Below are 24000 nucleotides of genomic sequence, written 5' to 3'. Positions count from 1 at the left end.
TGATGATTGTGATATTGCTATCAGGATTTAACTGTGTGATTTTTTGAGTCAAACTCGTTGACCCATATTTCATGAGTAGTGATTTAGCATGAATCCATCTCTCATGAGAACAAATGGAACACTTAGCACTCATTGGATCTAGGTGATGCTCATAAGGGTGAAGCACCGAGACTTCCTAGGAGGTCACCCATCCCAGTACCACTCCAGCCTGAGCGCGCTTAACTATGGAGTTTCCTACTTATCAATTGATGAGCTTAAGAGGCTTTCTAATGAATGGTTCACAAGACACAACACTTGGTGAAGGTTTTGCAAATAGGGTTGCAAGCTTTGGGTTTAACCATGGAGGAAACTCCGTAGTTAAGCGTCCTCAGGCTGGAGTAGTTCTGGGATGGGTGACCTCCCGGGAAGTCCTGGTGCTTCACCCCTGTGAGTATCACCTAGATCCAATGAGTGCTAAGTGTTCCATTTATTCTCATGAGAGATGGACTCATGTTGAATCACTACTCATGAAATATGGGTCAATGAGTTTGACTCAAAAAATCACACAGTTAAATCCTGATAGCAATATCACAATTTGACTTGTTGTGGAAATTATCTCCTACTTATCAATTGATGAGCTTAAGGGGCTTTCTAATGAATGGTCCATAAGGCACAACACTTGGTGAAGGTTTTGCAAATGGGGTTGCAATCTTTGGGTTTAACCATGGAGGAAACTCTGTAGTTAAGCATGCTCAGGCTGGAGTAGTACTAGGATGGGTGACCTCCCAAGAAGTCCCAATGCTTCATCCCTATGAACATCACCTAGATCCAATAAGTGCTAAGTGTTCCATTTATTCTCATGAGAGATGGATTCATGTTGAAGCACTACTCGTGAAATATGGGTCAATGAGTTTGACTCAAAAAATCACACAGTTAAATCCTGATAGCAATATCACAATTTAACTTGTTATGGAAATTATCTCCTGCTTATCAATTGATGAGCTTAAGGGGCTTTCTAATGAATGGTTCATAAGGCACAACACTTGGTGAAGGTTTTGCAAATGGGGTTGCAAGCTTTGGGTTTAACCATGGAGGAAACTCCGTAGTTAAGCACGCTCAAGTTGGAGTAGTGCTGGGATGGGTGACCTCCCGGGAAGTCTTGGTGCTTCACCCCTGTGAGCATCACCTAGATCCAATGAGTGCTAAGTGTTCCATTTATTCTCACAAGAGATAGATTCATGTTGAATCACTACTCATGAAATATGGGTCAATGAGTTTGACTCAAAAAATCACACAGTTAAATCCTGATAGCAATATCACAATTTGACTTGCTATGGAAATTATCTCCTACTTATCAATTGATGAGCTTAAGGGGCTTTCTAATGAATGGTTCATAAAGCACAACACTTGGTGAAGGTTTTTCAAATGGGGTTGCAAGCTTTGGGTTTAACCATGGAAAAAACTTCGTAGTTAAGCGTGCTTAGGCTGGAGTAGTACTGGGATGGGTGACCTCCCAGGAAATCCTGATGCTTCACCTCTATGAGCATCACCTAGATCCAATGAGTGCTAAGTGTTCCATTTATTCTCATGAGCGATAGATTCATGTTGAATCACTACTCATGAAATATGGGTTAATGAGTTTGACTCAAAAAATCACACAGTTAAATCCTGATAGCAATATCACAATTTGACTTGCTATGGAAATTATCTCCTACTTATCAATTGATGAGCTTAAGGGGCTTTCTAATGAATGGTTCATAAGGCACAACACTTGGTGAAGGTTTTGCAAATGGGGTTGAAAGCTTTGGGTTTAACCATGGAGGAAACTTTGTAGTTAAGCGCGCTCAAGCTGGAGTAGTACTAGGATGGGTGACCTCTCGATAAGTCTCGGTGCTTCACCCCTATGAACATCACCTAGATCCAATGAGTGCTAAGTGTTCCATTTATTCTCATGAGAGATGGATTCATGTTGAATCACTACTCATGAAATATGGGTCAATGAGTTTGACTCAAAAAATCGCATAGTTAAATCCTAATAACAATATCACAATTTGACTTGCTGTGGAAATTATCTCCTACTTATCAAAGAATGATGATGTCAGTAAGAAGGACAAGGTGAAGGCCAGTGCTGATAATATGCATATTCTGGCGAATCACACTGCAGACCCGATAAAGACTTCTTAGCTGGTTGGTTGAGCTAGTTAATTGCTGTTCTTTTATTGTTCTTTTGCTATCTTTTCCAGCTCTATCTTGAGTGATCTTATGTTTTTCTTTTTGGAGGTCTATTTCATGTTGTCTTGTGCTGCTTTTCTCTGATGTTTACATCTCTTGTTTATCTCTAGACTTTTGTTTTTTGTAAAGGCTTTGGGTCCTTTGAAACCTATTTTTACTTAATCAAAACATCTGACATCACATCTGTTTCTCCCTCTAGATTCCATGTGCAACAAGCCCATGACTCTAAGACATGTAATGAAACTTGAATCTCTATAAAATTAAATATTAGAGCATGATTAGATAGATAATAAATATCTTCCTCAATAGAATTGGGCTTAATCACCATAATAGGTTTGTTATCACTCTTTACAAGGCAACCATTCATTTTCAAGGGTCTAAAATGCCTGATCCAGAAAAGGTTTTCTTCCATACTAAGAGTACTGACACCAAAGAATGGATTCTCATGCATGATCAAAGAGGATCTATTTCCAATCACAACACCCTTATATTGCATGTTTTCCCTTGAAGAAAAACCTCCCTGCTAGCCATGCAAAGCCAAATCAAAAAAATAGAGAAAAATGATTGAACCAAAACTCTCGATTGAAAACACTAAATTGAAAAAATGCACAATCCAACTCCTCACAACCACCAAAATTCCACCAATAAATCTACAAATACTAAGCACCACATCCCACAGTAAACTCAACTACAAAAAATACACAACAAATTCATGATCAATGACAAGAGACAAAGAAAAATGGGTGACAACCCCCATGGTACCCCTACAAAAAATGTACAAATGCCCAAAAGATGACCTTGCAAAAATGAAGCAAACCAGAGGACGACATGGCTAGGGCATAAATTCCCTAGCCCATTATTGGTATCTCTAACCATTGTTGTCTATTTGTGTCAACCACTTAGTCATTTACAAGGCAGAGTTAGATGGTCATCAGTATGACCGAGCTACTCTACATAGGCCAAGTCATGTACATAAGATAGTATCTATTGAGCAATTCTATAGAAGCTGAGTAAGTGTATTGACATAGAGTAATTTTCTATATGTACCGAGCTCAATAGCCACCAAGCAAGTTATCAAAAACTGAGTAAATTCCAAGTATATAAGTACCGAGTGATGTAGTATGTGTTGAGCACAATATATGCTGACCAATAGAAGGTTAACAAAGGCCAATCAACAACAATGTCGAGCAACAAAAATGATAAAGGTCAAGCAATGCAAATTTTACATAAAAGTCAGGTATGGAACAAAGTTTTAGGCAAAATGATTATCGGGCTGACTTGGAAGGTTTATTTAAGTTTTGAAGAGGTTGTTACAGAACATTTAAATGACATGGATCACATATCCCTATGTTCAATAATCTTGGTAAATTTATTAATAATTAAATAATTCTTACAAAAAATAGATTTTTTTAAATTTAAAAGAATATAATTATTAAGATAAATTTATGGTTCTTTTCCCAAAAAAATACTAAAATTACTTGGGTTATATTTATTGTCTTGCTTAAATATTTCTAAGCTATTTTACATTTTTGTTTATTGGAACTTTAATTTAAGTAATCTATTTTTCGCCCACTTTTTTCTTTTATTTATATATTCTAATACTTTCCAAATATTTATATTCTCACAAGCTAAATATAATTGAACTTTTATTTGACCGACTAATAGCCTTAATTTTATTTATCCACTAAATCAATCTAATTTTAAAGTTTGGACCGTGGTATAAGTAAAGTAGTACAAGTTAGGAATATTGTGACTATTTTGTTTGTCTCAAGCAACTTAAAATATATTTTCAAATACGCATTTGTATCGAATTATCAAAAAAATAAAAAAATCTATTCATCCTTCATTATTAAGTAGGTAAATATCATTTTTGCTCATTATTTATTTAAATGCAAACACAATATCATATTTTATTAAAAACTAGCATGGTGGCTAATTGATTTTGGATTTTATATGCATTACAATTAATGAATGGTATTGGTTGTTTATTATGAGCCAACATATTGATAGTTTTAATGAAACAAAACTTTTTAAAAAATAATAATAATATAACATTATTACAAGAGTACTGACCCTTACAAGACCACAACTTGAATGTTGTTCAATTGGACATGCTAGTGTAGAAGGAACAAAACAATAGAGACAAGGAGAACATGAAATTAAATAGAAAGGGGAGGGCGGGGAGGACCCTACAAAAAAAACCTCTAAAATTAAAGTAAAAAATTAAGGTTTATGACCTCTCTTTGCACTACTAAGAGTGTTAAGATGCTCTTCCCTTAATAAATTAAAGAGTTGTGGTTGTCAATTTATCTCTCTAAGAGTCTCAATTCCATAGGCAAGAATTGGTAGCAACATTGTACATAGTTTTGCAACTAAACTTGGTGACATTGATCGTATGTTTTTCAAACTCCAAGAATTTTGAGGTTAGAAAACCCATTCATCCTTAAGAGCATTCACCTCCTCCAAAAGTGCAAGATAAATAAGGAACCCTTTGAATGGGGAGAAAAGTTCATCATCATTAATCTCCTAACTATTGTGATGTGGAGTCTAATCAGACTTAGAGGTTGATTTTTTCCCACTCATTCAACATGATTTCCCCCCATGTTTTACTATAAGGGTTTGGTGTAGCGCCCCCAAGATCTAGGAGTCAAGGGTCAACGCTCCTTGTAGGTTCTTAGGGTAGCACCCTAGGCAGGGTTAGAGGCAGTGCCCCTTGTGGGGTTTTAGGGTCAACGACACTAGGTGAGCTCGAGGGGCATCACCCACAAAGCCAAAAATGAATTTAATATTGTAAAAGGCATCGTGAGTTATATTTTTCTATTGGCAATTTTATTTTAGCCTCAATTTTGTAAGTGCCAAAATGTTGTATAAAAAAGCTTAGGGTTAGGGATTTTATGATGTATGATGAGATTGTAGCTTCTTGTAGTGGTATTGAATTGTAAGGGATTACATATCATAATAAGGTTGTAATCACTAGATAATAAGAATATTGGACTCATTGTTTGGTGGACATAGCCCAAAGATTGGGTGAACCATGTTAAATATTTGTATGTTGTGTTCTCTTATGTGTGATTTATTATTTTCTGATATTGGTTATATTTGCATGTGATTCTTGTTGAAGTTGATAAAAGATCAACCCCACAACTCCCAAGAATCACCTGCATGCAAACACCTATCATAGAAAGAGAAGCAAAATCTATGGAGGTTGGAACTCCCAAATCCATAGATGAGACATTCTTGTTGAGCAAAAAAAGAGATTGCTATTATAAAAAGTGAATGGATAAATTACAAAGAGATCAATCCTTATAAAAGGATATCAAAACCCTAACAAGTAACTAACCTAGGTTGCATGATAATAATAAATAAAAGAATTAATTATTATATGCCCAAAGTTTAGCTTAAGTAAACTAGAGATAATAAGTGACATAATAATTAAATCAATATGATTTAATTAATAAAAAAATACTTTATTACTCTAACACCCCCCCTTAAGATAAACTTAGGGAGTAGCTTAAAACCTAGAAACTATTACTGAAAGAAGATTTGGGTCCTGCAACAAAGGCCCGATGAGGTTCCCAAGCACAACCAAATATCTGAAAAAAGGAGAAATAGAGGAAACCACATGGGAAAAACCATACTCCAAAGAGAGATGGAAAGAATGCTAAAAAGAACTAACAAAGGACTGAATAAGCCTCCAAACTAGGGAATGTCCCAGAAGAAAGGAACAAAAGATGATCATGAAGAACACCACTGAAGCATGAAGCTGCAAACACTGCCAAACTATTGATATGAAAAACCTCCACTATATAGAACATGACCAGGTAGAGAAGACTAAGTCTGAAAAGCTTATCAATCAAAGATGGAAGGTATCTTCATGGCCTCCAAAAATAGGAATGAAAGAATGACTATACGATAAATGATTCATCTCACCGAAATGCATAGGTTTCCAGCCACTGCAATCACCTAGTGCATAGGATCAAATACATAATACATAGCTCACTCCATCGAACCAAGAAAGAAATAGAACCATCATAACCCCCCTCTAATGCTAAGTGGTAAGACATGAACACTAAAATTGAATACAATATCTCCTGCAGAAAGAAGAACTAGGAACATCAAGAGTGCAAAAGGAGTACTAATGGCACGTGTCATTAACACATCATGAGGCTAATGTCATGGAAGGAACACTCACTTGACAAATGAAGATGACAAATATGATCAACATGAAACCCCCCAAGACACTTATAATGTAGTGCGAGCACAACAAAACACAAAGATGTACAAGATCCCAAAATGCAATAGAGTGACACTTTATCTCAATGCGTTTACAAAAATACTACAAAAGGATGTCAACGAAGATCCAAAGAGACATAAGGTTGATACAAGAGATAACTTAAAACCCATGAAAAATTATCTAAAGCAACAAAATCGATGTCTAGACCTAAAACAACCAAGGTATCCACCAGAATGAAAAAATAAAATTAAAAAATTGAATGGGATGTGCTTGGAGCAGAATCTAGAAAATAGAATGTCTCAAGATATGTCTCTCAGAGTGCAAAATAGAACCTTTGACATTGACTGCATAAAATGGCAACCAAACAACATCAAAATTTCAAATAAATTGCACCGTCATGGTGGGCTCAGAACTAGCTTTCCAAGAATATCTTGTTTGCGAAAAATGGGGTTCAAATGAGCAAGTTACAACCAAAAGACCACATGTAGGTTAAAACAAAGCTAGAAGGGCAATTTTTACCACCTTGGGATCTATGCCAAAATGCATTGGGAAACATGTCTAGTAGCACCAAAAGTATCTCGGGAAGCATGTTAGTTTCATACCAAAAGTGTCTTGATTTGCATGCAAAAAAACTTGATTTGCATGCAACAAAATCTCGATATTCATGTAAAAAATTATCAATATTCTAATGTCAAAATTTTTTGATTTCCATGACAAAAATCACAAAATTGCCACCTTGAGAATCGTGCCCAATCTAGAAGCAATATATTTTTGCCTCAAATTCCAACTGTGTCCAAATTGGACAAATTTTATATGAAAAGAGAGGGATTTGGGCATTCTGAGCTCAACAGTGAAGTCCGTTTGGACTCAAAGTGCACCAAAAAACAGTGACCCCCTAAAAAAACTTTGAAAAATGAAGCCTTCTGAAAGAAAAAACACAGATATAAAGAAAAGCCAAACTTCTCATAAACAGAATAGGGGCATAAAGATCTAGAGCTCTAATACCATGTTAAAGTTGGTGAAAGATCAACACCACAACTCCCAATAATCACTTGCATGCAAACACTTGTCATAGAAAGAGAGAAGCAAAAACTATGGAGGCTGGAACTCCCAGATCCATAGATGAGACATTCTTGATGAATAAAAAAAGAGATTGGTATTATCAAAAGTGAATAAATAAATTACAAAGAGATCAATCCTTATAAAAGGAGATCAAAACTCTAATAGGTAACTAACTTAGGTTATATGATAATAATTAATTCTTATTAATATAAGAATTAATTATTATATGCCCAAAGTTTAGCTTAAGTAAACTAGAGATAATAAGTGACTTAATAATTAAATCAATATGATTTAATTAATAAGAAAATACTTTATTACTCTAACAGTTCTTGTTTTTGTCTCATTAATCCTAACACTAACCAACAATCTTTTGAAAGATGTAAAAACCCTGTGAGATGGAGTCAGGGCTATCAAACCCCTTATAAATAGGCTCAACCCATTTCACCTTCTTCATTTCTTTGACAAGAGCATTGCCCTTTAAAATTACTACAAAACCCATCCGAGTCTGTTGTGTATAGGAAACCAACAAGTGCGGCCCTTTCTCTTGCATTCCTTACACCACTTAGTGAAATCCCTTAGAAACCCACTATTAGGTGCTAAGAGGGCTTCCGAATATTTCTCCATAACATGATTGTGGTTATTTTGTCCTCTTAGATTAGTGGGGTCCAATTTTGATATACTCTTTTGGTTACAAAAATAAATTGTTTACAATCAAATTCATTCTATATAATTGATAATCGAACCATTGTACACCTTCTCGAAATGCAATTGTTAATATTGACATTCAACTATGCTCTTTTATTCTCTATAACAAGATTGTCGTGATTCTAGCCCATCAATACTCTTTCTAGAAGAAAAACAAATTGTTTACAACAAAATCCACTCTATCTAATTGACATTTTAATCATCACACTTGGTTAAAGTGCAATTCTTAGTATAAATGTGCTCTTTTATCTAGCCTAGTTAAATGAATTCAGTGGGGAGAATTCAAACATTACATGCGATGAATGACAAAGCTGAATTAAATTTCAATTGGTCAAATTACCATAAAGTTGAAGTATTTAAATGTCAAACAAAAAATAATATTTGAGAGTTCCGAGGTTCCAACAAAACAAGAACAAGTTAAGCGGGCAGCACAGACCACAAAATATTGTTGCTCTGGGACACCCTCTGCGCTGTTTAGCAGTGCAGGTGCGAGTACCTAACTAGGTGTACCGTGTGAATTGACACATTGTTGCTGGGGAGTGCAGTTCAAGAGTAAAAGTGGTCGGATGAAAGATGTTTAAGTGCAAACAAGTTAAGAATTCAAATAATTTGGTGGCCTATTCATGAAGGTGGTTTGCTAGCACTAGGTAGCCCGGGAAAGAAAACATATTGAAATATTACAGACATGAAGCGCTTCTTCCAAGTGGTGGAGAAAGACGGTTCGACGACTAAAAGGGCTAAGAACCATGAAGGGAAAGAAGCAAATGCAGGTGGCGGAAAGGAGCCGCTTGTTTTCATGTCATGGAATGCTAACAGCCTTTTGCTGCGACTCAAGAAGAATCGAACTGAGCTCGCCAATTTCATTCAGCAGCTTGATCCTGACGTCATTGCTATTCAGGTTTGTTTTCTATTTGATTGCATAGTGATTTACATTTGTTTGGAACAAACTTGTACAACATCTGCAGCATGAATATGTATCAATGTCCAAATTTTAACCAGGAAATACAATTAGTTAGCAAAATTTAGGTTAACAAAGCGGACCAAACAACATCAGGAAAATAAGTGAGGCCCATTTAGGGATAGTTCTTGAGAAAGAGTGGTAAGGACACAGGTCAGTTTACTTGTACATGTAAGTCCACGCCAAAAGACCAACCGGGATGTTGGGCTATATACCCAAACAGTGGTGCAATATCATAGAATGTATGATGACATTCAAGCCAGCAGCTGATTGGACAGCTTTAGGTAAATTTTATTCCTACTCTTTATGAGAAGGCAAGATCAGAGAAAACATGTGAATTTCCCATCAAAATTAACATTATAAGGATCAATTCTTAGATTAAAAAGAAACTTCAGGGGCTTCAACTCAAACTTCATCTCCTCTTTTAGCAGGTTTTCACTTCACCGTGTCAAACTTATTTATGGACATGATAAAAACATACATATGCCAAGATCATTATTTTTCCTGTTCCGGACCTGAAGATCCCTACAATTGATAACGATAAAATAAGTTTTAATTAAAGAGTTAAACTTATTATTAAAAGGAACAATTAACTACAAGAAGCAAGTTGCAATCAATTGCAATTTATTTGAGAAACAAATACAAGAAAGATAAACATTCAGCACCATGAAGAATCTTAGGTGTTATGCATTCAGTATTTAATGGATGATTTGGAAGTGTTAATATTAATGACAATACTCAACAAAAATGTTATTACCATTAAGGACCCGACCATGGTCCATAGAGATGACGACCCTTGGAAAACAATGGCCATGGTATGAATGTCATGGCTTAATTCACGATGAAAGGAGAGATTGATTCTATTGATATGGCTAGTATAATCCTTACAAGACAAGTGTCAATAATATATATAAATTATGTTGCTATCCACATATGTATTTGCAAGCTTGCTATCTTCTTGTTAAAATGTTCATTAGAAATAGTTTTTACATTAGAGTGCAGTGGCCCAGAGGACATGACATTGGAAGTAGATATTGGCATTAAGAAAAAAAAATGTTATCTTGTTGGGTTTGAAGGACAAGCATCTTCACACAACCATTTGAAGAAGTTTGAACATGGTGAAACGAGTTGCAAGTCTGGGAATTGGAGGCTATTCAATCTGGAAATTCCTTTTTGGCATGATTAGAGGGATGCCACTAACCTATTCAAATTCCGCTATCCAAAAGAACTCTCTTTGAAGAAAATCAAAATCTTGCATTGTTTAAGGTGTTTTTGTTTATGGCGGAGGTTGTAGGTTGATTGTTCATCTTGAGAGAAACTCTTATTGCAATTCTTGTGGTATGGATGTGAGGATGTAGTTGGAGTGATCACAGTCTTTGTGGCATTGTTTGTTAAATGACTGTTAGGTGTAAAACCATTCTTGAGGAAGAAAAACAGAGATGATAACCTCTTGAAAATAGGATAAGAACTAGCTATAGAACAGTAGAGAAATTTGGGAGAAAAAGGCCAAACAGATTAAAACAAAGGACACCTTGATTACTTGAAGGTTAGGATAATTGGGAAGCTCTAAAAGGAACCAACAATAGATTTGAAAAGGATTTTCGATTGTAATGAAGGATTCATAGAGCTCTTTCTGCATTGCTAGTCCAGTGAGAAGTTAGGTTGAGAACTTTTTTCTGAAGCTGTAGATGAAATGCGTTTTCCCCTTTTTATTGTATAACAATCAAATAAAAGCTAGAAAACTTTGTTTGTGTGTTGTTCGGAAATTTTTATGGCTCAGAAATATGTTGTAGGAGAACAAAATCTTATCCAAGAAGTTTGAGTTGTTTAATCCTTCTGGTACGGTTTGGAAAGACCTTAACTCCATCTTTGAAACAATCAGTCCTTCCAGTTGTTAAGTTTTGAGCTCAGAAATCAATGATGATAAACAGCAATAAAAAATAGACAAAACTTAAACAATAAACACCAGAAATATCCTGGGAAAACCCTTCTAGAATGAAGGGAAAAACCCAGCCACACAATGAAAAATATCATTATATTGATCATAAAAGTTCAAGTGTACAATGCCTTTCACTTGAAGCAATATATATTTAACATATAGAGGGACTCTTCATATTCTAACTGAAGGTCTCGTTAACATCATTCTTTATTTTCAAATGCAACTCTTCGTATATTCATGCCTCAACAAATGTCGAATGACATGTGCATTAATATTTAATATTACAATTTAATCATAGGTGTCCTCTTTAGTTGAAGGTGATCATAACGATAATAATGTCCATATTTTTAGAGATAAAGATCTCTATCGCAGCTACAATCTTCAACACTCCCTCTTAGCCAGAAAGAGATCTTTAGCTGATCAATCATACAAGGCTGCAACCAAAATTTCAAAAGCCTAATCACATGGATCCTATAAAATTTCATGGAATCATTCAACATAAAAACCCTGCAGAAAACACAAATAGTTCTCATGGAATCCCTCAACATGACACTAAGAGAACAATTGACTCATTGTTAATAATCATGAAATCACTCAACATTACAGATTTGAAAGACTCACACCTAAGCCTTTAATCACAGAGTCGCTCAACGTGAACTATCATGGAATCTATCGACATGACAGCCAACTCCCATCACAGAATCTCTTAACGTGATGACATCATGGACTCTCTCAACATGATGATAGCATAGTGAAAGAGTTTTCATAGCTGATCTTACAATCTCATTTATTCACACAAGAATAGGAATAGGCATAACAAAAGACAAGACTTAGTTCCATTTAAGTTTCAAATTTCACTAATACCACAAGCGTTACAAGCATATATGAGAATTAAGGGGATTCCATAAACAGTCCCTCTTAATTATGAAGCTTCCCTCTGAAGCACAAGCTCCCTTTGAGCTTCATATCTGAATGCAATTATGTATCTTTAATTCAATTCAGTAAACAACATTTCCATCTCATGATTCTTGTTACATCCTGCAACCAATAGAGATTTAATCAATCTATCATAAAAGGATATATCGAGATAGAAATCCTGAAAATAAACACTATAGAATACTTATCTCTTTCACATGGACTGTCTTTCATATAATAATCAGAGCACTTGCTAGACTGAATATGACCCTTTTTTCACCATATTTGCCCTTTGGTGATAATCCATCATTAACACTTTTCCTTATGGTAACAACTTCTAACATCTGCGGCATTAACATTTCCTCAATATGTCTCCATTTATGGATGCTAAAGAGGATCTCTATAAACTTGACTGGTACTTGAGAGCAAGAAGCAAGTCCCAAAATGTTTTGCCAAATCAAGCATATTAAATGTTCTCATCACATCTGACGTGATTTCCTTCAAAGGATTGAAAGGATAAAGAATGCCTTAATATCACTGACAAAATGATTGAACTTTTGCACACTTCCAGCGGTGATCTAAGGGATGACAATACAAGAAACAACAGGATGCAAAAGAAAGACTGACATCCTACAAAAAACAACAAAGAATTCTTAACAATAATTAAATACATAGCTTGCTAAGCGTACTCGGCTTCCGATGCAGCTTGCGACTTAATTAAGAGGAGTGATGAACAACCTTCCCAAGAAATGGTATATGAAGAAAACATTTTTTGAGCAACTCTCAGAAGAATTATTCCTTAGAATTGAGCCTCTATTTCATCACGGATAGAAGCTTCCAACTTGCTAAACATTCCAGAAATTATTTCTACTTCCGCCCAATTATAATGGTTCTATGGTCAATCATTGACTTATATTTATTTCCTTGCCATCCAAGCTCAATTTTCACAGCTCAAGAATCCACAGTCTGATCATAAGATGTGCAAAAGCCTTTTCAAGAATTGATTTTGAGTAAGAAGTGATGAGTGGTACTCATAATAATTTTTTTTTCTAAAATTCTCTAACAGAACATAGTATGAGATAGATACAAAGAAAAAAATGAGGGAAGAAGCATCTCTTCGAACGATGTTATCAAATCTAAGGCTGTCAATGCTATCAGGTTATAAATATTCTGCTCATGCCTGCACTCATAACTCTTGTATACAATTCACGGTGATAAATATTCCGATATGATTCCAAGTACAGAAAACCGACGGGATATGAATGTAACCGGTAAAGGATAAAAAACTTGACAGTTACAAGACTGGTCTATTTCCAGGAAAGTGATATTGAATGAGAATTGAAAACGAACCGTTGTTGTTGGAAGGATAAGAACACATACATAATGCTTAAACGACAGCCAATGGTGATTAGGAAACGCACGCAACAATTGAAATGACCACAACCATTTGAGTTTGTCGTTTTCTGATCACAGGCAGCGTAGATACTATCTTAGGCTCTCCGTTGAATTCTCAGAAATCAGACTCGTACATAAAAGAAATCAGGGTCCATATGAGGTGAGAAACAAGTTAAAATATGCTATGCGATCTGTTTCAAGCACTCATATTAATATCCTTTGGCTTGTTTCATCTGATTTAAAGTTTCAAGCAAATCAAAAACCCTGTTAAATGACGAAATTTAAATTTTTTTTTAATTGGCCTTTGAATGGGTGCCAAAAGTACAGTGAAAGTTGATTATAGTGGGACAATGTGTTTTGGACAGCTAGCACACAGCTATCATTCATTTGGTCCCCAAACTAGATTGCATGGATTTTCCATCACTGTCTAACCTAATCAGATAATCCTTTAAAAGTGAATATTTTAATGTGGAAGCTTTTTAGACTAGAGAAGGCACATGCTCAACAATGTCTGAAATTCCTTCATATTGTACTTTTTCTAAAAATGCTATTTTTTCCCCTATTTCAGTGTTGTTTATTTTGAGTTGGCTGTTCACAGTTTATTGAAGTATCATTCATAATATTTGTTTTTAGGTCTTATGAAGATGCAGGTAAGTATTTATTATGTGGGGTCATCAAAATGGAATATATACTTAATGAACAAACCACTCTTTACTTTTGATGTTAACCATCTCATGCATTGAGATTCCTTTTTAAGTCTAAATTTATTGTGAATTATGGTTGATAGGAAGTTCGAATGCCTGCTGCTGGATGCAAAGGTGGGATGAAAAATCAGGGGGAAGTGAAAGATGACACTAGTTCCTCCCGTGAAGAAAAGCAAGTATGTGATACAAGTTACCAAGAATGGGTTTCCTTGTATGCATGGATAAATCTCTTGAACTTAGCTGTGCTTATATATATTTTGAATGGAAACAGATATTGATGCGTGCAATTTCAAGTCCACCATTTTCAAATTATCATGTATGGTGGTCTCTTGGTGAAGCTAAATATGGAGGAACTGCCCTTTTTCTAAAACATCACTTTCGACCACTTAAATTGACTTTTTCTCTTCACCAGACATTGTCAGGTATTTCATGCCAGAGAACTACTAATTTTGCATTTAGTCTTTTAATATATGGAGTTTGAATATATAAGTTCAAATTTTATTGATATCCTCATTATACAAAGAAAATTCTATGGGACAGTAAGTCATGTCAACTTATATGGTGCAGTCTGGTGTAAAATGCAAAACACGTACTAAAGTAGACTTGTAATAACCCCAATAGGTTATAACGTCTCCAAACACCAAAAATCTTTATACTTCAGTGGTTTGACATTTTGTCAAACACTTTGCAAGCAAGGGTCATCTGACTGATATAACTTTTCAGATTGCTGCAGTGATTCTTGTTTGGATTTGCCTCAAAGAGAATGCTTACAAAAGACTCCAAATTGTCTAAACAATGACCTAACATAAATATGCAACTAATTTTGGCAATAGTGAATGCATATATGAGTTCTAATCATGAAAATGATCACCTATAGCCAACTGGTATTTTAACAAACAGTTGGTATGCAAGCTAACTGGCTGATAAGAAATGATATATTAACACTCAAAGACAACTATTAATGACCAGCAATTGTATCTCCTTGATTGAGAATGAGTATCCAATACAATATTTATACTAAGTTAGCCAAGACTCTTGGCATTTACAATGATATCAAAATATGATGATTGCTGGTAAAGTAATATGCACCTACAACTGCCAATGAAAACTAATGCAATACTAAATATCTAACTTCAATACTCCCCTACAGCAGTACGCTAATCACATGCATGATTAAATACAACTAAAGCCATGGATTGCTGATACCATTGTGAGAGATGTAAAAATGAATGATGTATCTATTAATGAATGATAGGTTTGATACGAAATGATAGTTACAACAGCACTCTATAGTGAAAGGCAACTATGAAAATACACATCAGACCTGGCATATGAAGTCGCCTTAGAGAATAGATGTATTGCAATACCACTGAACAGAAAATAACCTCCTCAAGTGTCCAAGTCGTGCCTCTCTAGCTGCCGCTCCTGATTGTAGATGGCTGTAATAATTTTCTTTGCTTTTTCGAATTTGCTTTTTCGGATTGCTTTTTTAGACTTTTTTTCGGATTGCTTTTTCCGGATTTGCTTTTTTCGTTTTGCTTTTTCGAACTGCTTTTCGGATTGCTTTTTTCCGAGCTTCTTTTTCGGACTGCTTTTTCGGCCTGCTTTAAAATGGGTTCCTATAATTTCAGACTTGTTAGAAATGACCTCCAATAATTTCGGCCCTGCTAAAATTGCCTCCTGAAATGCTGAAATGCTGAAAATGGCCTTAGGCCCAATGATGCCCTAGCTGAAGTGACTGAAGTATCACCTCCAAATGTGCAACCTTTCAGAAGATATTTCACTTCCTCAGTTATGCTAATCTTAGGGAGTTTTCGTTCCCAAAGATCAATTGACTATCTGAAACCACTTGGCTCCAGAATAGACTATGTGACTGAATCACAATTTGATGTTAAGAGAGAAATAAACAACTGGATGATCAGAATGAAGTCTGGGATGCCTATTTATTCTTTTTTCTCCACTTTCTCCAGAAACTTCTAGAACATTATTTTATTTTATCTATTAAGTGACTTTATAAAATATTTTATAATTCAAGTCACTTTATTAAATTAATTAAATATAAAGTTACCTTTTTAATATCTATTTATTTGATAACTTTATAAATAATTAACTTAATACCACTTATTTATTTAATTAAAATAATTAATTAGTCATCCTCATAAAATATTCATTATTTTGGACAACCTAATTAATTAAATTAATTAAATCAAATTGCCTCCAAAATGGGGACATGACAAGACTAGTTAAGTAAGCCCATCATAAAATTGAGTGAAGATACAATAAGTTGATGCTTTTGAAATGTACCCCACAAAACTAGTTGGTGGTAGAGAGTTTTAGATACAAGGATAGTTCAAGGAATAATCCTATCTTGCGATGACGCAAGGACGATTGGAAAATCAGGTTCAAAGGCGTACCTAACAGTCCAAACACCTTGCAGAGTAAACACAATGGAAGCAAATAAGAGAGAACAGTGCCAAGGAGAGAAGAAACAACAAATATCTTTATTGATTCATCATAATATCAGAAAACATGCTCGGCTGTGAGGCCTTCTGGGTTACAGCCAAAACAAGATCAGATATACATCAAAATGCATCCAACACGATAGGACTGCAATCAAATATCCAGACTCTCACTTGCTAACTTCTACGATGCTTTTACTTGATCTCCTATTTTCTCCTCTACCCTCTAAACCTAAACTAGACTCACTACTTATACTTGCCAAAACGGCTTATAGAAGATTTTGGATCTTTACATAAGAGAAGGCCGACCTCATAACCATCTGCACACATTCCAATGCAGGATCCTTACATTAAATTCAGGGCTTAAAATAAATGAACAAGTTGGCTCTCACTAAAAGCAACATAGACAAACATGGTCAAAGAAGGAACCGAGTATCAGCAAACTAGCGAGCTCACTCGGCACTTGAAGGAACTCGGCAACCATAGAACTCGGCCATCACATGGAACTCGGCTAAAACTGCAGTCGGCAATAACTTAACAACTACTGCAACTCGATAATAACTGACAGAATGCACAAAGATAAGCAGGATAGCAAGGCAACCTAGGATGCCCCTGCATCATGCGAAGTGCCCTGGTTATATGGAAAGCACTTACAAAGTTTGCGCAAGCATGTATGTTTTCCTTTGTAACTTGTTGTACATTGAAACATCTGCATACTGACAGGAATAAAAATTAATGCATCAAACTTTCAATGTTTGGGAAAGATATTTCTTTAAGTAGAAAAAACATATAACATCCATTGCTGTCTATTTGTGACATTTGATAGAAGGATCACCAAATCGGATACAGAAAAAATTCTGGTTTGGTTCAAATAATTACAGTTTCTGTGTAAAGATTGCTGCTACACCAGACAGCTTGGCCACAAGAAATTAAAGCAACAGGGCTATTACACTAAAACTATGCTTCTTGCAATGCTGGCGTTACAATCTACTTAGCCACAAGACTGCTAAGTGAATTTCAAAGAAATCTGTGAAATCGTTGGACTTCAGAAGCAGTGGCATAACACAAGTTTCAAAGGTATGCATATAAGGAAAAGTCAAGGAAAGATGCAAAGGGAAATTCAACTATTGTATTGTGCAGAAAATGTTTTGAGGAAAGCTTGGACATTGTGTAGGTGTCTGCAAGTTAAAATCAGGCACAGCCCACAGGAAGAGAATGGCTTCCTTTGTTTCTTAGAATAATATTTAATTGGTTGAAGGATCTTTGCCTGCTAGTTGTAAAAATTGAGCAATGGCTCTTGAAAAATGAAGAAAACTAAATTTAGGGGGTTCAGCTCAATCTAGATGAAAAAGATACCCCAGAATACTTTAAGCTGAAAGTAAAGGAAGAAGAGTAGGAAAAGGCAAGTAAAAGATGAAAGAGATGGAAGCATTGATGACTTAACTAAGAGAACAGAAAGAAGCTGAGTGGTCTCGTAGGAAGTTTATATTGTAGCATGATGGGGTATGATTTGATACTTACACTCAAAGGATAAAAGTAACTGATGAGGATCAGAATATTGTTCGAGTGGACATCACTGAGGTTGCACCAACTTATAGATATTGTATCTGTAAGGTGAACAAGAGGCCTTTGTTCCATTGTAATACTGCATGGTTGAGAGCAGGTAGATGATTTATTTGGTGTTGATCTCTTTAGAAGGCTGTCCTTTTAAGAAGTTGATGCTGCAAGTGGAGAATATTGCATACAGATAAGCTAAACACATCTATCAGCATCATGTCTGCATGTTGATGCAACACCCCAAAATGAAGGAAACACACTCCACACTGAAACGACAATGAAATATGCAATCCAAATTGACCCCAAACAATGATAGCAACCATCAGTAAGTCTGAATTTGAATTTATTTCTATTAGTACTATGGACAACAGAGTACAATTTCAATATTACCAAGAATTCTTCAAAGTCCACCTTTAAAAGTGCGTAATCTAGCACTGTATGGTCAAGATGCCCTCAAGGAAGTAAATCTGATTTGTCTGAAAGACATTCTTCTTGTTTATCACTCCCATGTCTATAACCTTGCCCAGTACAACCTTTCTAGGTAAACAACCTCAAATTAAGTACTCAACACTACTTGAAATTGGTATGGCTTACTCTAAACACCAAGATTAAATAGCATAAACTCATAAAAATCTAGAAATGAATCAGAGATATTCATCAGCACTAACCCAACAAGTGATATGTGCAAGGACCATCCTGTCCTTAATATAAATTACAATAAAAATAATGAGAAGTTAACAACGACATATATGTATAGAATAACAAACCATATTTTTTAATTATCAAGGTTAGTGTTTGATTACTCAGGAGATATCTTTTTTTACCAAAAGAGTCCGTACAAAAGAAAATATCACTTAGCCATCTAGGCTTTTCTGTCCTGGGCAAATATAAGTGTGATATCCCCATCAAAATAAGAATCATATAATTAAAATATAGTAAAATAATACATCAATGAGATAGTAATAATATAAATAATGATATAGTTAATGATTTATTTTAATCATATTATAATATTGCATAATATATTACTATAAAAATATGACAATTAAATATTATTATTCATAATATATAGTATGCCATAGTAGGAAGAATAATATTATTAATATAAATAATAATAAATACTAATAATGAACATAGTTTTTATATATATATATATAATATAATATTTATTTATGAAAGAGCATGACTCTAAGGATGAAAAACTATATATATAGAATATTAACATTGAGAAATTATCATGCAGAGATGGAGAGATACAGAGATATATAGAATTTATTTGCAAAAAGCTTAAAAAGAAATATGTAATAGGGCAATTATTTAAGGTCCCAGTAGAGAACATTACAATTGGTATCAGAGTGTTGAACCTACCATCTTGCTGAGAATAATCAAAAGTTTATTAGAGCATAGTTACAGATGTCTTCAAACTCACTACCTTCCAAGAAACAATAACATGTAAACTCATGAGGCCAAGATGGGAGTCTTATAATCATTCCCAGTCCCTCTGTAAAGACCATGGCCATGTGCAAGAGGTTCATGCTTAACAACAATTGTGTTGGATAGTAATAACACTCAAAGATGAAGATTCAATGCTTATGTGATTTTGTAAAGAGATTTTAGAAATGATGGTTACTGTTGCGGAACTAAAATTTTGTCACATAAAGTCTTGTCACAAGAACCTATCAACATAAGTGAGAATCAATGCGTGCCAGTGATGATTATGTCCAAAACCACACAATTGCTTCAACCTTTGCTAATGGATAAAATCAACTTCTACACCATATGAATGCCATAGAAGATTTGATGATTCTGTCGAGTACTAAAATAAATTCATGGTGCTTCGAGGAACTCCCAATCCTATAATGTTGACGACAAATAAGGATTTAGAAAATGGGTAACCATTTGAATTGCAACTTCAAAACAACTCCATTCTAATTGTTCATACACTTGTCGAATAAAACCTTAGTAATATGAACAGCTCATTTGCTATGTTACCAGTGATATCTTTCTTCTGCATTTGTTTCTTAATATCCATCTTGAGCACTCACAAATAATCAACCATAACCTGTTCACCTTCAAAACTTCTCTGGACAAACTCCAAACCCGTGGTGTTAGAAGGGACCAATATTTAGGCCATTAATCTTCCAATGTATTATGGAGGAGATATTAAATATTTTCCTAATTACTACGTTTGATATTCTAACGTTATGTGGGCTCATATTGGTTGCTTTGCCGTGAGCAAACAAAATATGGGTTTCTATTAATGATATTTGCCTTTCTCGTTATTGAGAATAACTTTTGAAAGGTCTAATTATAGTTTTGTGAATAAATGGTAGTTTGGCCATTGCTGTATGAAGATAAATGTGAAGGTTTGAGGAAAGATTGGTGTCAGGACCCAACTAATAGTCTAGTTAAAATTTCATCCCAAGGAAAGATTGACACATTTCTCAGTTAGACAAACCATCAAATACAATAAAAGGTTACCAAGTAGAGACTAATATTCGTCGTGGTATGCTTGTTGGGGGGTGATGCGTTACTCATCGATTGTGAACAACTGCTCATAGTGTGGGATAATTTGAAGGGAGTTTAGGGAAGTCATTAACAATGAATATTATGGTCGACTTTAATAGAGTATGCTGCAAATTATATAGAAAGAATGATCCTTTGAAGTTCCTCAAAATACAGACGACACATAACCGATAATAGTAGCCGCCTTATTACACTCAATACCCGAGAAGGGTATAAACAATAAGCATAACTCTGCAGGCTACATCTGATATAATCATACATAAAATACATCACCAACATAAAATTAAGGATACTTTGTTGACATTATAAGACTTATGCATTTCTAAGGTAAGTATATTAGAATCAATTCAATAATAACCATGCTTATTATGATATTGAACTAGAAAGTATGAATTGAAATTAATTATGAGCTTGTTTAACCCAACCGATTGGTTATTTTGAGATGGGTAAGGATTAGTGTCCGTGTAAGATGCCTTGAGGATTGACCAAGATGGGATCAAGTTGCCTTGGGGTTATTCTAAGATGGGATTAAAGGCTTGGATCCACATAAACCTTGAGGAAGACTATAGAGTTTGGTGTCAAAGCAACCTATTGCATCTTAGAGTTCCTTCTAGACCAGAGTTATAATCGGAATAACATGACCTTTTTAATCCACATATAGTTTATTACTTAACTATAAAGGTAGCCTCAGGAGAGAGGACATAGGTGTATTCAAGCTAGTGTAAATCCTACCAATCAATTATTCCGAGATGAGTTTGTCCAACATGGGATATAAGAAGCCTTGAGGACTCGTCCAAGATGGGATTAAGGGGTTGAATGTTAAAGTTGTAGCTTCAGTTAGATTGATTTGATCTGATATACATTATTGTTATTGGTAATCATCATTTCCTATATATACTTATCCATATTATTATTGTATATAATATATATATTATAATATATAATATATATTATATTATAGTATCTAATATATATATATATATATATATATATATATATATATATATATACATATTATTATTCATGTTAATATAATATTATTTAAATGATGATTACACCATAAAGACATGTCTCTTCATCAGACATGTTGAAGAGACATGTCTCCTCCTCTCCTATTTATACGAGATCCAAATCTGCATTTGGACATCATCAATAACAATGTCTATTATTCTACATTTGCAGAAATGATCTTAGAAATTAACATGGTATCAGAGTCAGGTTCCTTTGAAGAAAGCTTTATTGCTGAAAGGAAGATCCTAAAGACCTGAATACTATAAGGACAAAAATTGCACAAAATTCACCATATAGATGTAATGAGCAAAGGTTGGATGGATTTGATAACAATTATGAGTTCTACTTGTATAATGTGCAATCTGATACAATAGCAGCGATAAGTTTCCTCATAATAGCATCAGCATTGAAAGGCACATATGCAAATCAATATACAAATCTGAAGTATATCAACTAGTGTTACCAGCCTTAGACTTGGCTCGAATTCAGCTAGGCCCAAAATGGGCTCGGACTCGACAAATTTAAAAACCCATGAAATTCAAAGATTTTTAAGGATTTAAAGTTTTTTTCATGCATCATTTAGCCACTTAACATCAAATACACAATAATTGAGATAAATAGAAGCTACTTTGCACACATATACAACTTTTCATAGATCACCTAAGTATAAATGCAAATTTTCGAAATAAATTACATAAAGTTAAATTGAATAACATAATAGAAATCTGAAATATTGTATAACAGTTAACTATCAAGTGTCTACAATATGTCAATATCCATGGAATATGCAATCCATGGAATCAAAAGTTCAAAACATATATCAAAAGAAAGGTTCATAGTAGCGTACGTCTTCCTATGAGTACGCCTAAGATAGGTCATGGAAGCCTTTAGAGCCATCCTCTCTTCCTGTGTCTGAGGTTGAACCTTTGTGACATGATCATCCGTGTCATCCTCATACTCATCCTCATCCTCATAATCCTCATCATCAAAGTCAGATCCATCACTCTCGGCCTCAGGGTCTTGCACTGGGTCTCCTTGTGCTCTAGCCTCCTCCATTGCTAGCACCATCACTACCTTTGCCTCTCGATCAACCTAATCAACCCACTCCAAGTCTTCATCATTGAAGACAGGATCAACCTCTGTGTTCCACTCTGCTTGTAAATCAATCTTCTCTAATACAATGGGAGATGTGTTGCTGTCAAAAATTTGTTTGTGGCGGAAGCAAAGGTTGTAGTGAACAAAAACAAGATCATTCAACTTTTTTGCTGTCAACTTGTTGCGCCTCTTCGAGTGTATATGTCCAAACATACTCCAATTGCGTTTGCATCTTGAAGCACTAGATGACTGGATCAAAATACGAACTGCAATCCTCTGTAGATTTGGCACCTTACTGTCAAGCATCTCCCACCCTACATCTGAAACAAGAAAATTTTAAATAAGTTCTATAAATTTGACTTTATCAATCTAGATTCTAGATTTTAAAGTGGTAATGAAATAGAATTTAGAATTTGGAATCATATATTTTACCAGGCATTAGTTCTATCCAGTTTTTCTTGCATAAGTCTCGTGAAAATAGGTCTCCTAGTGCTTTCTTATACATCTCTATCTCACAGACTATAACTGTTCCAATAGTTGTATCAGGTGACATTCTCTCTATAACATCATAGAGGCCACTCAACACCTCTTCATCAACCTTAAAATTTGGGCTGAATTGGTATGCGGGATTAAGAAAGTGGGCAGCTGCATGTATAGGCCTATGAAGTAGATTGTGCCATTGCTTATCAATGACATACCATAAGGGACCATATTTTTCATGATTCTTTTCATAAAAAGCTCGAATGGCCTCTTTTGCACTATCCATGCCTTCATAAATGTAACCCATTGAAGGCTTCTCTCCATCAACAATTTGTAGGATAACAATAAGAGGCTCTATGAACTGCAATCATTGTGAAAAACAAAACATTAAGGTTTAAGTTTTCCATTTAAAAATAAATAATGTGAATGTCAATAAACATAAACAAGTGTTTAAAACTTAAACAAAATAGTGAAATGAAATGGAAATGAGCACAAGAAGGAAAATTACCTCCACAATCTCCTTGATGGGCTTCCAAAAACCACTCTCATCAAAAACCCAATCAACCACCACAATTGCTCCATTGAGCTTTGAATATGCTGAATTTATCCACTCCTCACATACAAACATACCTTTCAAACCAGCCTTTGCGTTAAGAAAAGATTTCAATGTGAGAAAATTTGATGCAAATTCAGTGATCGCTAGACGAGACAATTCTTTATTCTTTGTGTTGCCTCATATGATTAAGGAA

The 24000-nt window shown here is 34.8% G+C and overlaps 1 protein-coding gene across 1 annotated transcript in view; it reads left to right on the top strand.

The window, feature by feature from the left end:
• The first annotated feature begins 8477 nt into the window (after positions 1 to 8477).
• LOC149568256 (DNAse I-like superfamily protein) overlaps positions 8478 to 24000 on the top strand; it is a 200121-nt gene continuing 184598 nt past the window's right edge. Inside the window, exons 1-3 of the mRNA XM_089821244.1 lie at positions 8478 to 9110; positions 14207 to 14299; positions 14395 to 14545. Of these exons, the coding sequence (XP_089677370.1) occupies positions 8898 to 9110; positions 14207 to 14299; positions 14395 to 14545 (457 nt within the window). The 5' untranslated portion in view covers positions 8478 to 8897. The remainder of the gene's footprint in view (positions 9111 to 14206; positions 14300 to 14394; positions 14546 to 24000) is intronic.

This window comes from Cupressus sempervirens, chromosome 3, assembly GCF_028749045.1.
Source record: "Cupressus sempervirens isolate cs-2001-9-10 chromosome 3, ASM2874904v1, whole genome shotgun sequence".
NCBI classification, from domain to species: domain Eukaryota; kingdom Viridiplantae; phylum Streptophyta; class Pinopsida; order Cupressales; family Cupressaceae; genus Cupressus; species Cupressus sempervirens.
The sequence above is the reverse complement of the archived record's forward strand: the minus strand, read 5'-3'. Positions and strand labels throughout refer to the sequence as shown.